This window comes from Styela clava, chromosome 3 (assembly GCF_964204865.1).
Source record: "Styela clava chromosome 3, kaStyClav1.hap1.2, whole genome shotgun sequence".
NCBI classification, from domain to species: domain Eukaryota; kingdom Metazoa; phylum Chordata; class Ascidiacea; order Stolidobranchia; family Styelidae; genus Styela; species Styela clava.
Window position 1 is genome coordinate 15,953,602 of NC_135252.1, and position 16,750 is coordinate 15,970,351.

The window sequence follows — 16,750 nt, forward strand, 5'->3', positions numbered from 1 at the left end:
TTGAGATTTCATTGAGGCTTATATTACTGATTTTAACCTTTATTGTATGGAATATGGAAATTTTCACAATATTGTATGGTTGTAGTGGTACCAGCAACGAATGATCACATGTGTTCTGATATTTTCGAGAATATTTCTCATTATCAAAATTGAGTCTAATGAGCGAATCGATATTCATTTCCGTGTGAATTTCAGTCGAATATCTGAACACGGTAGAACAGGCATACATTCAGGTCAACTCAATATTTACAAGTGTAAAAGTTAAGCGATAGCCTATTAATCTAAATTATTGATAGCTGATAATTGCTTTGCATATAACGATGGTGTTGAAATGATATTTCAGTTTTTAACTTGAGGTTAAATTGTTTGGGAGTCGCTCAGTTATATTTATTGTCTGTATATAAATAGTTATATATATTACATTTTCCGCGTATATTTCATCGTATATCGTTATTATTTTCCAAACTCAATATTGAAAAAGACAATTTTATTGAAGATGGACCAGTACGCGCAAGATTATTCTTTCTTATCTTCAACTAAATGCTATGGTGTGTATGATTATATAAAACTAAAACGTTATTGAAAGGCTCTGTTTTTGTTTGATTATAATATTTATAGCATCGAGATTACCCATAAAAGATTTGGCCTTTGTAGCACCTTCTTATGTTGCGTTAATTCCATCAACAAGGCTTTCAACAGCGAAAAGAGATAATGGAATACTTTTTGTCTTCAATTATCGATTGAATTGTGCTCGAAAAAATTGATCGGAAATTTTACTAAAACCGTTAAAACGTCCTCACTAAACGCACCACAAGGCCTATAAATAAATCAAGCACTCATGGGAGACCGTTTTCCTTTTTAATACTCTCACAGTAATTGAAATATAGTTACACAGTTTGGAAAGTTGTGGGTATGGAATACGAGTTATTGTTAGTCTCCTTATTGGTGTTATTCTTTGGACTTACAACAACGTCTGGATGTATCGTTGAACGGGAAAATTCTTGCACCTGCGACCCTACAATGCGACAGGTGTCATGTACACGGTTGGGAGACTCTGTGGATGATGTGTTGCCACATTTAATACCTGACGAAACTTGGCAATTGGTGATGAAACGCGTGTGGGTAGATGATGCGGTTGAACTTCGACCTCACAATTTTGTGACGCTGAAACAATTAAGATGGTTGGACTTTTCGTACAATCGGATTTCAGTGATACATCCCGAAACATTCAGGTAGATTAACTAATTGTAAACGTTTTAAGTATGTACCACATTAATTAATTTCATGTGTCCAGACGAGGTGGGGGTCTAAGTTTTAAAATGCCTTCAATGTTTTTAAAAAGATCGACAGCAAATACGGCTGAATCACATTTAGCTGGGATTTCACTCGTTTCAGTTCAAGTTTATAACCAAAATGACAAACGAATATTTTCGTCAAGTAACAATCTGAAAAAGCAATGCATATATACAAGAGACCGTTATTTATGTATATATAATATATATATGTATATAATGTAAACTTATTTGCCTATATTACTTATATAAACGATATTTCGTCGCAGACTGCCAGCTCGACTACTCCATACCTATATGGAAATTACCCCCATGTTGGTATTGTATGCGTTGATATAAATTTTCGCGATTCATTATTACACCCTGATACATCATTACATTAATGGACCGAACTGTTGGTAAAAGCGTATTAATCTATTTAAACGCAGAGGGTTGCTTCCTCTTTGTAACTAATGAATTGAATTTGAGCTCTAATGTACTGCTTCTTGTACGTATATGGTGCCCGGTTGGTGAATCAAATTATCCCTGGGTCGATAAATAACGTATTAAATACTAAGCCCTATTTGAAGAAAAGAAATCTCGAACAAGGCTATGGGTCACAGTATTCATTTTATGCGTTTCCCCCATTTTTTGTCCAGAATTTGGGCAAGTATTAAGCGATCGCCTGGTCTATCATACTTAAAATTATCGAACTCGTGTATTTTATAAACATTGGGATAATTGTTTTTCCATTAGACTGCCACGACTGCTAAATAACATGTTTCCTGTATTTCCACAAGTGAGAAAATTATTCGAGGAAGTTTGCGATTGCGAAAAATCGATTAGACATGGATTTCCCAATTTTTCGGTTGTAACATTTGACCAGACAAATTGTACTAGTAATGGTACTTGGGAAATGTACAAGGCGAAAACATTTTTGCTACTTCTATAATATCTGGCAGTACAACTTGTTTTTATACACTCAAATACCATAAATGCCAAACTTTATCCTTTGTCAACTTTCAGTAAACCTGCAAATTTTGCAACCTTTGTACGGGATTTCAAGTCAGGAAGATTTTAATCGTAAAAGTGCATTGGCGATAGTAGAATTTCCAATAGTTTCTATTCTAAAAATAAGGCCCATCTAATAATAGAAGGGTTTTCATATCACTTTATCCAGAAAAATCACTAAGGTGTCATTCGCTTGTTTAAATCTACTTTTGAACTACACTTTACATAATAATGACTCTACATTTTATTTAGTACCCTAAGCGAATTTGAATTTTAAAACTTTTTTCTCACTTTCGTATAAATAGTTGTATTTTAATCATGCTCGTGAAAATTTAAGCACATGAACATAAATCGAATCGTCAGTTGTTCTGTATTTCATATCAATCTTTTTTAGTTTATACTCTTGTGCGGAATTAACTAAAAAATACCAAATAAGAAGGTGCTGCTAGGAATTTAACAACGTTTTTTAAATTTGATGTGTTTGCATATTCACTCCTAACAAGGCTTGATAAAGCAGATATTTATACGTCAAGCTTGGTAAGTTACAGTTCGAACCATTATTGCAATTTCAACAATGAAATTTTATTGAATGAAACGGGCAAAAACTGCGCAAAAAACGTTTATTTTATTTTCACTATCCTCTAAAACCGTATGAATCACAGTCTTTTTAATTTTATGTTATTCAGTGACATGAGGAGTCTATACTTCGTGAATTTATCTCACAACCGTTTGAGGCTGCTGGAATCGAATGCATTCAATGGAAATTTACCGGATTTATTGTCCTTAGACCTTTCTTATAATCGATTGTTACTGCTGACGGAACGCAATTTCAAGGCTGTAAAGAATCTGAAATTCTTAGATCTCAGAAACAATCCAATTTTGTTCATATCAGGAGAGTAAGTATTGCTAGCTTGTTATTTATATATAGTTGGTATTCATTTAGTATATTGTAGAACTATGAGGTAATTTCAAAATCCATATCCGATCACTGATTACAAAACTTTCAATGCTACATATAAGGTAGACGGTTATTAGGATTTCGGCATTTGTCACCCAATTTTCCTGTCATTGCTACACAATTTTCGATCACCAAAAGGGAATTTTTAACTCAAAATTGCTAGTTATCACCGTTATAATGAGGTATATCATAGGGTTCACGTAGCCCACTGTGCCGAACATCTACTTTCTTGGAAGCGTTTTAAATGCTAAGGAAGGGTAGTACTTTCGCATATGAAAAAGAAAATGCAGAAAATTTAATCATATAAAATTGGGTACTATGCGCACAATAAATATTCTCAGAATCTCGATGTGAATGTATCTGCTATAAATGGGCATGATAATATTAGGATGATGCGCAGATGTCTGATTCTTGAAATTTATAATTAATTTTGCAGACGGATTGCTCGTTAACCATGACATTAGTAATGATGCTTTGGGGAGAAAACGCGTAGCTAATGCTTGGAACATATGTTTCATTTGTCGTAAGACATATAGTATAGTAGAATACTTATTACTGAGAGCAATCTTTTTAACCTCATTCGAGTGATGTCATCATATATATATATTTCATTGCCACTATTAACTAGACCGTACCGCAATGTCACTGTCTAGTTTTCTCCTCCTTTTGCGGCATTTTATGGTGGTTATTTCAACAATTTGTGGCAAGTATGAGCGTGGAAAAGAGAGAATATACATTGAATTAATCTCGAAATCTGTAGGACATTTTCCAGCATTCTGATATAAGTGAATATGTGATTAGAAGTATTCCAAAAGCAAGTACTCTTTCCAGATATACGAACTCGGTTGAAAGAGAGCCTTACGTGATCATCTGTTAAGTGCCCCTCCGAGACGGTCTGAAGTCTCTCCATATCCATAGCAAATCAGCGGTCCATATTTTAAAACTCCAATTGATTTTTCTGAATTACAATTCGGAATGATAGGTCTCATTGGGGGTTTGATTTTATTGCATTTCGCGTTCTCGGTGACAAGCTATGCTCTCATTTAGCTGCATACGAAGACGAGGCCGTGCACATATTTTTCATATTGGAATTCACCAGTCTCTCATGCATGTTTCACTTGCTCTTTATTTATTGAAATGACCCGGCCGAAGATATTCCCAAAACTAGATAATAAACCACTTTATGATAAGTCCAAATGAAACTTATAAATAATAGATTGAAGTCGTTTATAGATGTATCAGCCGTTATATTTATTTATTTGTGTGTTTCATATCTCACTATTTACAATGTTCATATATCTTTGATCATTTATTAACCTTCATAATTCATCATTTCAGGGCATTCTGGGGACTTTCACAGTTGGAACGTTTGAAATTATCGTCTGCAAATTTCACCAAATTTCCGGCAGAACCATTGAGTTCTTTATTAAACCTGAGAATGCTGGAAATGCGTGATATGCCTTTCATAAAATCCATTCCAGATCATGCATTCAGGTCAGTACAATCCTTCAGTTTGCTTTTTAATTAACTATTAGCAAGCAAAGGTAATGAATGATACGGGGCAATACCGCCCGATTATTTTTTTCAATAAATAAATTAGATTGTGATCTTGGAGATTTAATGTTGTTGTATCACCATCAGTCGTAACTACTGATTGTATGCGAAAGTTTTCGAAAAAATGAGTGATGTATTCTATAGTTGATTCGCAGTTCACTTATATATTCTACTACTCATGTAGGAAAATATTTAATGGATGTGTAAAAGCAGTTGTCGGCAACCACCAGGTCGAGGCTCGTTGCCATTTCGTAAAAGGCTTCTTACTTACCGGGTAATGTTTTCTTTCTGGGTTAAATGCTTTGAAACATTTTGTAACGTAATTTCTGTCAAGAGTTGGTTATCTGATTTTTCATATCCGATGTTGAAATATTACTGATTTAAACGAAATAATGCAGTCAGTAGTGTGCTAGCTGCCATAGCACATTGCAAATGTATCTTTTGTGTTGCCGAAGATTTGTGGTTTTGAAAGATGGTACAAGAAACAATTCCATTGCGCAGTTCGAAAAAGGTTCCCGACGCTTGTATTAAAGAATCACGCAACTTAAGCCTTAAAATTTCCATTAATATATTAAAAATGTGAATGAACGTTGAATTTCGATGCTTATATTCCATTATCCCTATATTGCACCTATTGGTGGAAGACATGAAGGGCAATTGCGGTATTTGATACAAAATCAATATGCTCGGTTTCTCCTCTTTTCTACAGGAATAAAATAAAATAACGATGAAATATTTTAATATTATAATAACCTTAAGACGACATGTTTCCGCAAACATATAAGAATTCCTTTCATATCCTTCATGTGGCAAGTGGAATATATGTTTCATTCTAGAATCGGAATCAAATATTAATGTACTGTGGTATTCGATGAAATCGATGAAAATTACATTTTCCATGTATTTATAGAAATGGGGCATAGAAAATGTGAGATTGAAGATGTGAAACAAGCTTTTCATGGCGGCAAAATGATTTATCAATGCAATTTTCAACGGTAGTGATGCCACACTGAGCCGATACTATATCTGTGTGATACACAATCATGAAATCGAAACGCTAATAAAAAAAACGTTGAGAATAAAAAATTTTTTTCTTTGAGGGATAAAGTTAGGATGTAATTTACAGAATTCGGAAGTATTTCAAAGTTTGAGGTATGTTAGAAATTTTAAAGATCGAAAATACATTTGTTTACCATATTTAAATCCGAATACGCAAACTACTAATTTAACCACAAATCTAATATCTAACTTTATCCATTTGCCCAAAATTTGATACCCATTAAAAAGCAGGACGTATCTCCAAATTCATCCTGACAAAAAGCACAACGCATAAAGTTTTTGCGTGAACATACTGCCCTCAGCTTATACATTCGATTTGGTTTCAACCCTCCTGTTAGAAGGATTACGATTCGATGAAATTCCTATTGTCATTTTCTTTATACATTTGAAACACACAAACGGCGCTTTCAGCTTGCGAGTTCTGATTTTGATTACAATATGATTAGGTTGTCGGACTTTAAAGAATGTTTCGTTGTTTTCTAAATTCGATCACATTGTTGGAGGAAATATGCATAAACGACTCATAAGAATGATACAAGCATTTTCTATTTGTTAATACTTTGTTCATCAATGTAAAACTACTATTTTAATACGCCGAACAAAAGTAATTTTTATTACTAGAACGGTAAATAAGAATGATTTTAAAAATATTTTTAACCGAAAAATCATTGTGATAGCCTACATTCAGCACAATGTTACAAGTTAGATGATATTTTCACATCGATTTTTTATTTATCAAGTTTTTCATTAAATAAGTTGGACATGGTATAACAGAATTCTTGTGACATCACGACATTCAATTTGACCATTTCTCTTAAAAGTCATTTAGTTATTAATTATTTAGAACAAGAATGTTGCCACGGTCCACGAAAAAGCTACGACTTTGCTCTTACTAGGCGAAGTTTCTGTTTTCTTAAATCCCATTCTAAATCCCACTTAATCCGGCCGTCATGTGTTTTGTCTCAAAAACATGTTTGATTGATTAGAAAAACTAACTTCTACTATAGTGCAATATAAACAAGGGTACATATTATAATGTTTATTAAAATAGGTGGGAAGATTTTATGAAACTGCGACTCATCAAAATAAATTTTAAGAAAGTAATCGGATTTATAATTTTATACAAAAGTTAACATTTTTACTAAGTTTTATAAAATCTGGCTCAATTTGTTAAAAATAACGATTTTGGTTGTACTTTTATTTGGAATTCTGGGATTTTTATTTTTGGTCGATAAATTGAAATATTCAGCAAGTTTGGTATTTTTATGCTATCGATGTTCAAAACTAGTCTTTGATGATGTCACCCTCATTATCCTGATAATCATTTTCCTATTGCAATCACTGTTTAGCAATGAATTAATAATGTATTTAAAAGATCGATATAATAAGAGAGCTATGCTCAAACATATGGACACAAAGGTCAAATGACTACCGTGGGAACAGGTCAGAAAAATGTTAAAATATTTGCTCCGAATTTCATATGAAGGTGTGCCCTGAAAATTTAAAAAATACCAATTTTGGAGTGAAGGACTCAGAAAGCGTCTTTCTCTACCTTACAGTATTGAGAATTTTGAATTGATTGGCTATTAATTGGTTCAAGAAACCCAACAACGAACTGATAAACAGATTCATATGAGCACTTTGTGCTCAAAAAAATTTTCTTTTTCTTAGTACGGTTGCTTTGAATTCTTGAGTGAAACAAATTAATACTGTTCAAGCACAATCAGTGGTCTAGACTAGAGTCTAGACAAAATAAATTTGTATTCTGAGTATTGTTCCTTAGGTTTTCTGAGCATAATTATACCGCGCCGTCATCAGTTACCTTGCGTCATCTGTGTTCTGTCGCTTCAACGGTTAGGAATAGGGATAGAGTTATAGACCCTTTGGCCATTTAATGGCCTCTTAGAGAAGCTATTGAGCTGTCACCTGAACAGCAAGCGCCAGATAAACCATATAGCAAAATTAACGAACAACATATTAAAACGAACGCTACTTTATTGAGTATCTTCAATTTCAGCTTTTGGCATCGAGCGCAGAATTTGAAAAACGCAAGTGACGATCATTTATATTTTATACGGAAACCATAGATATTGCTCTTCGAATATAAAAACACAATTTCGTGTATTGATGACGAAATCTTTTTTTTTAATTTTTTGTCGTTAAAAATTCACTTTTCGAGCGAAAGCGGGAGTTCGGATAGCAGTAACTACACTTGGGTCTTATTTTGCCACGTCTATTGGAAACCCCATTGTATTGATTATTTCAGCAATTTTCTCTCTTTCCTTATGTTCATTTGCATATGAACGTTATTTAATACATTAAATCCTATTTCATAATATTGTATAGTTAATATTTCAGTCGGCCCTTTATTCTTTTTATATTTTTCAGTTTCAACAGCCGACTGGAAAGTCTTGTTCTTGAGAAATTGCCATTATCAGTTGGTGGACTCTCAGTCGATGTTTTTTACGGCTTGGAAAGTTTGCGGCACATGACTATCGCGTCTTGCAACCTGACTTCGGTGCCATGTACGTCATTGTCAAATGTGAAACATAGTCTGGAAAGTTTGGACCTTTCGAGAAATTCAATTCAGGTGGGAATTGGTGCTAATTTTCATTTTGACTAAGCTAAATATATAATGGGATTTAATGGGTCGCGAGACATTTAATTTTATTAGCATCAGAGCCAAACGCGCTGTTGTAAAATTTGTAAATTTTTCTTCTGTCTTATTGCTAACAATGTGTCAATGTAATAAGAGATACTTATTGGAATTTTACCAAATTTAAATTGAATTTTCTAGTATTAAAAGCGGCTAATACACTGGAACTACACAATTTGAGTATTAAGCTCTCATTTTCTTATGTCTCTTATTCTAAAACGTTATACCATGAGGGATTTAGTTGGCGACGATCGACAATAAACAAATCAATTTCAGTATTCTATTGACATGGATAGGAACAAAAAAAAAGGCTTGTTTGAATGAATGTAATGAAACTGTTATACGTTTAAAGATGAGAACAATTTTAAAATAATTTTCAACGTTTTTTCCGTTGCATTTTACAATTGCCCTGATCCTGGTACTCAACGAACAGCGCACTCTATTTGTTGGTCATACCGGGAATGTGGAGTAGAGAATATAACATCTGACTTCAAAATCCGGACCATTTAAAAACGATTTCGACTGCGCATCCATTTCTGGCTGAAGAAAATTTTGACTCTGAGAAAACGAAACATTGATAACATATTGGTTTATGCGAGCGTTCCTGAATTATCCATTGGAAACGCTTAGTCAACTTTATCTTTTATGAGTTTCTGTCGAAAATTTTAGGCCCAGGTTATCACATTTAAAAATCTGAAATCCCGGCTCCGAATCCCAAAAAATCAGAATTTCGACTTCGCCCTTAACTCCAGGTGTTGGAAAATGCGGGTCTTGTGCCGACGTCAGTACCAAGAAAAACACGCGAACTTCAGAATTCGACTCGCCGCAGCCATGAATCACAGACATAGAAGAATAGCCACATACACGAAGATTTTCATTAAAGCAGTGTTTAGAAAAAAGTTCATAACAAAATCAATTTATGATCCTATATTGTGTCTATCATACGCGGATTTTCACAACGTTTTTCGGCACATTTAATGCGTATTTCGCATTTTTGGGCACAGTTTTTTTGCTGTTATCTTTTTGACTTAAATGCTGACAAATTTAATACATATGGACACATGGAAATTACTCATATATATTTTAAATTTAAAATAAATTCAATGTGCATTCACATTAAGGTCACCATCGGATTAGAGTCCAATTTAATGCGTCAACGAAGCTGTCATTTCGTGGGAAGTTTAGCTTTTATAAATTATTTATTTTGCTTGTTGTTTCAACTTATAGTACATATAACTAGAAACATCAATATTTATCATTTTAACTGATAAATCTCTTGATATACTGCGGTTGTGTGAAAATACGCGTATCGGATTTCGTATGTGATCACCCAACTTAAGTTAAAACAATTGACTGTATCTAACTCTTTCCAAACCGCAAATCATTTTAAAAGCTTGATTTTATCTGTTCAATTTTGTGAAGTAGACCTATCCAAAGCTGTTTTTTTTGTATATTCGTGTTTTTAATATGTATGTGATAACTTTAGATAAGATTCCGTTCGATTTTCTGCGTGAATTTTAAATTTTGTCACCTACTTACGAAACACAAGAGTCGTGATATCAAATGTAGAATTGGTGTCAAATTATCATCGGACATGTCAAAAATATTTATAGAATTGCATTGCAAACTAGAGTAGAGAGACGGATTCTAACTTAGCTTTGAGAAACCCGAAATTTGAATAAATAAATCATACACTTCGTCTGATCATGTGAAATGGTTAATTTGCTGAATAGAATGGAAAAATATACATAACTTTCAACCCGACTCAGAGTTATGCCCCTATTATACTAAAAGCATATTTAGGCAAAAATTATTTCCATTTAATTTCAACACATTAGTCCACGTCACACCTACCCGATGTCATGTATGCCAATATCGTATACCCGCCAGCAAGCTACTTTATTCCGATATTAGAAAAATAGGAGCAATAAATTTCTTGATACACTCACGAAATAATTTTTAACTTCTTTTTCTAAATTACGTGTCGGCGTTTATGAAGTTTTATGCCGAGAAAACAAATTAAATTGGTTCAATTTTGTTTTCTAATGACCCACAGATGTAACGTAATGTACGAGTATGTCGGTACGAACGTTTGTGATCATCGAATTTCCTCAAACATTAATTTTTAATCAACATTTGTTGAAAAACTAACTCAAAATTACACCTCTGAAAGAAGCATCGACTCTATGTTCCGATGATTACAGAAAATTGGAAAGCGCACTTGTATTATTCATGGATACGTGATATCTGAGTTTGATGAGCCTGTCTCACTATGACTTACACTTACAGTATTATAATGTGGACATGACACAATAATTATATAATTATTCATCAGGATATTTTACGTTGTTTTTTCTTTTTTTTTTAAATTATTTTTCAACTCCCAGATTCAGCAGAGGGATGGCGAACTTTTTCATATGAATGGGCCAAATATTATATTTTTATTGTCGGAAAGAAAAATTTGGGTCACATATTTGATCAAAGTTTGCACCAATGAAAAAGTGCTATTGCATTTTCCCGTTATCGTGTAGTCTCGACCTTTACATATGCAGCAGTGCGCTGATTTCTGGTATGGACTTTATTCAAGCGTAGAAACACGGATTCACGTACATACGATTTTCACTGTACAAAGTTTGTATTGCTACGGCGAAAAAGAAAAACACTCTCCGCGCCATTTGATTCATGGATTGCTGAAAAATGAACAGTTGTCACACGACCAGTTGCGAGAAATATACAAATCAATTGTATTGTTATAGCGTAAATTTTGTAGCAGCATTCTTGCCTGTAGCTGCATAACGGTATAGTATAATTTAGTAGTTCACAGTTCACACATTGTTAGATTAAAACCAGGCTTATCGTCAATTATTATCACTGGAATGTTAGTATGTTTTTGCATAATTCGTAACTTGGCGGGTCACTGATAAAAACATGGTAGGTCATGGTCATGATCATGAACTACCTTAATTTTGAAATTACTCGACTAGATAATATGATACGTATAGATAAAACAATGACAGCAATATCTAAAATGGCCAAGAATAATAGAACATTAATCTGATTGTTAAATAATTGAACTTATGGTCCCTTCAAACCCCCTATTCAAAAAAATATTCATGATTTGCTAGGGTCAAGTTGAGTAGTAAAATACATTTATTTGACCCTGATGTCGAAAACAGTACTTTTTTAAATGCCAATAACCTCTTTTCGCCCTGGCTGTGTCCTTTTTTTGCTTTTGGTAATTACCTTTACCGGTAACACAAAGTTCGAAGTTAACGCAGAAGGCAGAATACATAAAATATTTTAATTGTGTTACATGTGATACTAAAAAAGGTGAAAAATTTGCGTCATTTTCCCTTCATGACTGATTTCAATCGTTCCAGGCTTTAATTTTGGGTTTCTAAACTAACTATTAGGCGTACTTTCGTATACTTTTGCCCTGAACGTAAGTACAAATTTGGACGGTATTATAATTTGAAGTGGTTACTCTCTGCATTTTTTCCATTCATTTGAAAGCAATTCTACTGTTTGAAAAACTGATAATCTTCTGTGGTTGATCTATTTCATTTTGAGAATATCAGTTAGGCATCACAGAAGAAATGAATGTTAGTAGAAAGTTTTTTCTTTGTTAATTTTCTGATTGGCTAAATTGCCTATTAACCGTCCATCGATTCCAATCCAATTCACTCACTATCCAACCATTTCAGTGAAGAAATGGTTTAATTTTTCTACTTTATAAATGCGTGAAAAACGTGCTTTTTTGAATTGCCAAAGTGCTGCGTATAGGGTCAGGTATAAATCAAAACGCTATATATATTGGTTATTTTGGAAATATTATTACGGCCGTAAATATGAATATAGAGGGTATGAGAAACAAAACTTAATATTTGGCCCGACTCCTGTATAAATAGACGTGTTAGTGAGTATATATTCAGTTCACGGACTTTGGGCTAAACTTTCTCTGATTTCTATGTTTTAAACAGCATATTTTTATCTTAAATTACGACTTTTGTTTTCAGATCATATATCCGGATGATTTATCAGGTCTCTCGGATTTAAAAAACTTGACTCTGCACGACACGCATTTGCAAGAGATAAAACCGGGATCATTTATCAAATTAGAAAAACTTGAAGCTTTAGACTTATCCAACAACAGGTGGGATTTTGTATTGTTGTTTTGAATTGGCCGAAATATCTAATACAAAATGATATTCGTATCAATTGGGTATCGTAGTAACCCGACCAAACACCTATAACTATACGAACCATGTGACCTTGTTGGGTTACTAATTCAGTTTCAACATTATGTGTACATGATAATGTCGTGTAGAAACCGCCGCCGTGCCAGCCCAATACCATTTCGAAATATCGGTAATGCTTTCCCAACAACGTTTGTTCTTTTAAAACAAATCCATACGCACCATTCACGCGCCACAACATTGGTTTAAATAGGAAAACGCTACAAAAACGAGGTAGACTACTATTCCACCCCCGTAATCCCTATCGCGTTAGGGGTCGATATCTATCCCTTATATTGAAATTGTCTCGAAGAAGGGGGTGCTTATACTGTGCACTATCCAATCAATCACTCTATGCTATATACACGTGCTTTCAAAGAACCGCTGGTACTTTTAGACGAAATTTTTCAGTTGTGGTTGGTGATTACAACACGGAACGTCAAAGTCTTTTTTTAGTCAATCGAGAAAATTTAAAATATATATATATATATACAAATAGATAATTCTACGCAATTCTGCTTTGATACGTAACTTACTTAGTGATTGAAATAAAATAAAAGCATTCAAAATGTTATACAATGCATATTGTTCTGTGCTAAGAAATCCATTGAATTTCTCATACTGTTACGACTCTGTTTCTATTGTTTCTAGTGACGGCATAAAAATACCATAACAGCTTTACTTACTGTAACAAAACACACGCGTTTGGGCAAATTTTGGCGACGTATTGTACTCCGAAATCATAGGAATATTTTATAATAAATCATGTAAATATCATATATATATTCAGGTTGAGAACCTTGTACCAGGATTCATTTCCGGAGAATTTAACCAAACTGCAGGAGATACGTTTGACTAATAATGTTTGGTCATGTGATTGTAGTCTGAAGTGGTTAACAGAGTCTCACATTAGTTTGGGACATGATCACGTGACCTGCACTGACCCCAGGAGCGAAAGGGTAAGTTATCAAGACCCATGTCAAAACCTAGCATTTCATATTCTTTTTTTCCGACAGTGGTTTGCGTATTGGAAAAGTTACCTGTACTTTTAGGATCATATGTCAAAACGAGAGATCAATGCTCATATTATATATAGACACGAAAGTTAAATGACTGACCGCGGTAATCTATGTAAACTACATAGAAATATTTTATCTGATCATTCAAATCGAACTTGCAAATTAAGTACCCCCTTAACCCACATCCCCCCTTCCCTCCCCAACGTGCAACTCACCTCAGCGCCGTTAGGGCCTAAGCTGAGCATCGGCTTGTCAAACAAATGACGTACTAGTCTGACGAAATACGTCATAATGGCGCAAAAATAGCAAAATTTCGAGGTAATCTTTGGCGATTTTTTCAGTATTCAATTATTGAAATCGACTCGTCTATAGTTGCGGAGGAAGAATATTGTTTCATAACAACATTAATTTTGGAAAACGATCCATGTATAAATATTGGATCCAATAAACTACTTCTGGCTCATTGAACAATAATTGATTATGTACGCGTCATGTTATTAATCGCTTTGTAAAGTCTTTGCCATTTAATTATGATCCACACTTGCCCCATACCGTGTACGTCTTTCTGAGTTAGGTTAGATATATATTGTGGGGTGAATAGTTAAAGTAAGCATATGAAGTTGGGATTCGTGCTATGCTCTGGGATAAGATATACCGGTATGTAAGACTTTGGCAGAAGATTGGAACATTCATATGAAGTGAGATTCATGCCGCATGTCGCATGTGGGACAAGGCAGTTTCTAGATTTAATTTTCACATTTTGATACCAAATCAAATGCATAAATATTATTATTTGAATCCCAGGGGAAGAGTCTTAAGGAAATGAGAAAGAAACTTCCTGATACCTTCTATAAATGTAAATCACCTATAATTACCACAAAAGAATACAGCGAAGAGAGATATGTCGAGGGCGATCAGGCACTGTTATATTGTGATGGTAGTGGAGAACCTTTGTCATTTTCTTGGTACTTTGCAGGTTAGAGAAATGAATTTAAAAAATTAAATAAAGATATTTTACTGCATTGTGCTTCATATATAATAGGGAGTCACGTGATACCGATGAGGGTTCGTATGTTTTAACATGTTCGGGATATCTCGGTAGAGACATTAAAGAATATTTGAAGCTCGTGGAATCGTAAAAACTTAGTTAGTTTGGGCTGTGCCTTATTTGTGATATACTCCACGAAAACAGTTTAAAACTATCTGCAATATTACCACGTTAAGATCATTTGTTTAGGAACGTAGAAAACATATAATATATATTTATTTATCACTACATTTCTTACCCGACTTTTTAACTTGGCAATGGGGTTCCGCTTAACCAAAAGGTTGAAAACTAATGTAAACTTATCTAATTTTTAGGTACAGTCATACCAGTTCGTGGAAGTGATTTACGTAAAAATGGAAAAGAACTTACTATACGCAACGTTCAACTTAATGACGCGGGAGAATATACTTGCATTATACGAAATGCTGGAGGACAAAAGTCGATAACTGTACTCTTGCATGTAGATGCAGCCAAGCACGGAGACATGAGCAGCAATTTGCCTCCTGGTCGTGGTAATGACGGAAGCGTTAAAGATTCCGGTAAAGACTGTTCAACTGGCACGCAAAATATTCGACGTGAATTCAGCAGGAAACCTGGTTTTTCCTCTGAAAATTCTTTCGACAAAACGAATATCGCCACAACAGCGATACTGATCACAATTTTAGGCTGTGTCACAACACTAGGAGTCGCTGGTGTTTTTTTGTTTGTTGGATGCGTGTGGAGTAAAAGACGAGATGCTGCTGGTCAAAATTCACGAAACACGCAAAACTCTGCTCCGTCAGTAAACGTAAACGGTCATTGCAAACACGAACAATCAAAAAATGCAAGCAAAAAGACCATGAAATCAATTGAACTTACAGATGAGCGTGTAGTGTTTGGAGGTCATGGTATTTACTCCAAACCGATACAAGACTTGGACTGCCCGAAAATAGATAGGCAGTCAAATATCAACAGAAAAAAATAACGAGCCGGGCAACATCCTGTAGTATTTGCGAGCTCAGAGAAGAACGCAGTTTATAATTGCGTATACAATCATGGGTTCAAAAATGCCCGACGCTTCAACGTTCCGATTACGGCATCAAATAAGCGTGCCTTTGTTTGGAGGTATTAGATTGTAATTCATCTTTTTGTATTTCTCAAATTTTTCATTCAAATATCCCACAACGGAAAATATTTGTAAAGTTACAGAGAACTGATGTATGGTCGGTTGCCACATAAAGTAGAGTATTTACATGTATTTGCTTTGCATGCTTTGCACTTCTTTTGAAATGTCTTGAACTATTCCAATTCGAAATACCCAATTTTCAACTTCGTTTTTTATATTTTGCGTAAAATGACTTTAAATTCAAATTCCACTTGCTTTTATTTGCGTTTTATGCAACACAGTTAAGAGAATTATTTTGAACTACACTGTGGTACAACAAAATTGAATACACTCAAGCCGGGAATTCGGGAAAATTAATTCCTAAACATGCGACATAAAAGTACAACACGGGCCTTGCAAAGTTCGATTTGAAGCGTACAAAATATAGTAGTAATTCGCTCATGGCGACAGGAGAATTGAAATGCCTCTCAATGGACATTTCGTTCAATTGGCATTAAAAATGTATCACTACAAAACGATCCATTTGGTGAAATTCAAAGCCTAGCGCCTGATCCCACCGCAGACGTCTTCCCGCATCGCAGACAGCCATTAAAAAAACCTTCACAAATGATAATCCTAAACAGTAACTCAGACAACCACTTAATTCATATATTTGCGAAGCTGTCACAACGTCTCATTGAACAATTTCAAATACAAAAATGGTTTAATTTTACTAGCTGCAAAAAGCCAAGTTGAAGTCGTCATGTTTTACTGCCCATCCACTTGACGGACAAATTCAACCACACACTATCATTGACATTAATCCCATCCCTGATTGCCTTCACACTAACACCA

General features: G+C 34.3%; 1 protein-coding gene across 1 annotated transcript; it reads left to right on the forward strand.

Moving 5' to 3' along the window:
- The first annotated feature begins 902 nt into the window (after positions 1 to 902).
- LOC120342573 (uncharacterized) lies at positions 903 to 16,194 on the forward strand. Its single transcript, XM_039411455.2, has 8 exons — positions 903 to 1,232; positions 2,969 to 3,178; positions 4,579 to 4,734; positions 8,242 to 8,443; positions 12,526 to 12,662; positions 13,535 to 13,703; positions 14,568 to 14,739; positions 15,126 to 16,194. Exons 1-8 carry the CDS (start codon positions 913 to 915, stop codon positions 15,773 to 15,775), a joined length of 2,016 nt encoding a protein of 671 aa, XP_039267389.2. The 5' UTR covers positions 903 to 912; the 3' UTR covers positions 15,776 to 16,194.
- Positions 16,195 to 16,750: the final 556 nt, after the last annotated feature.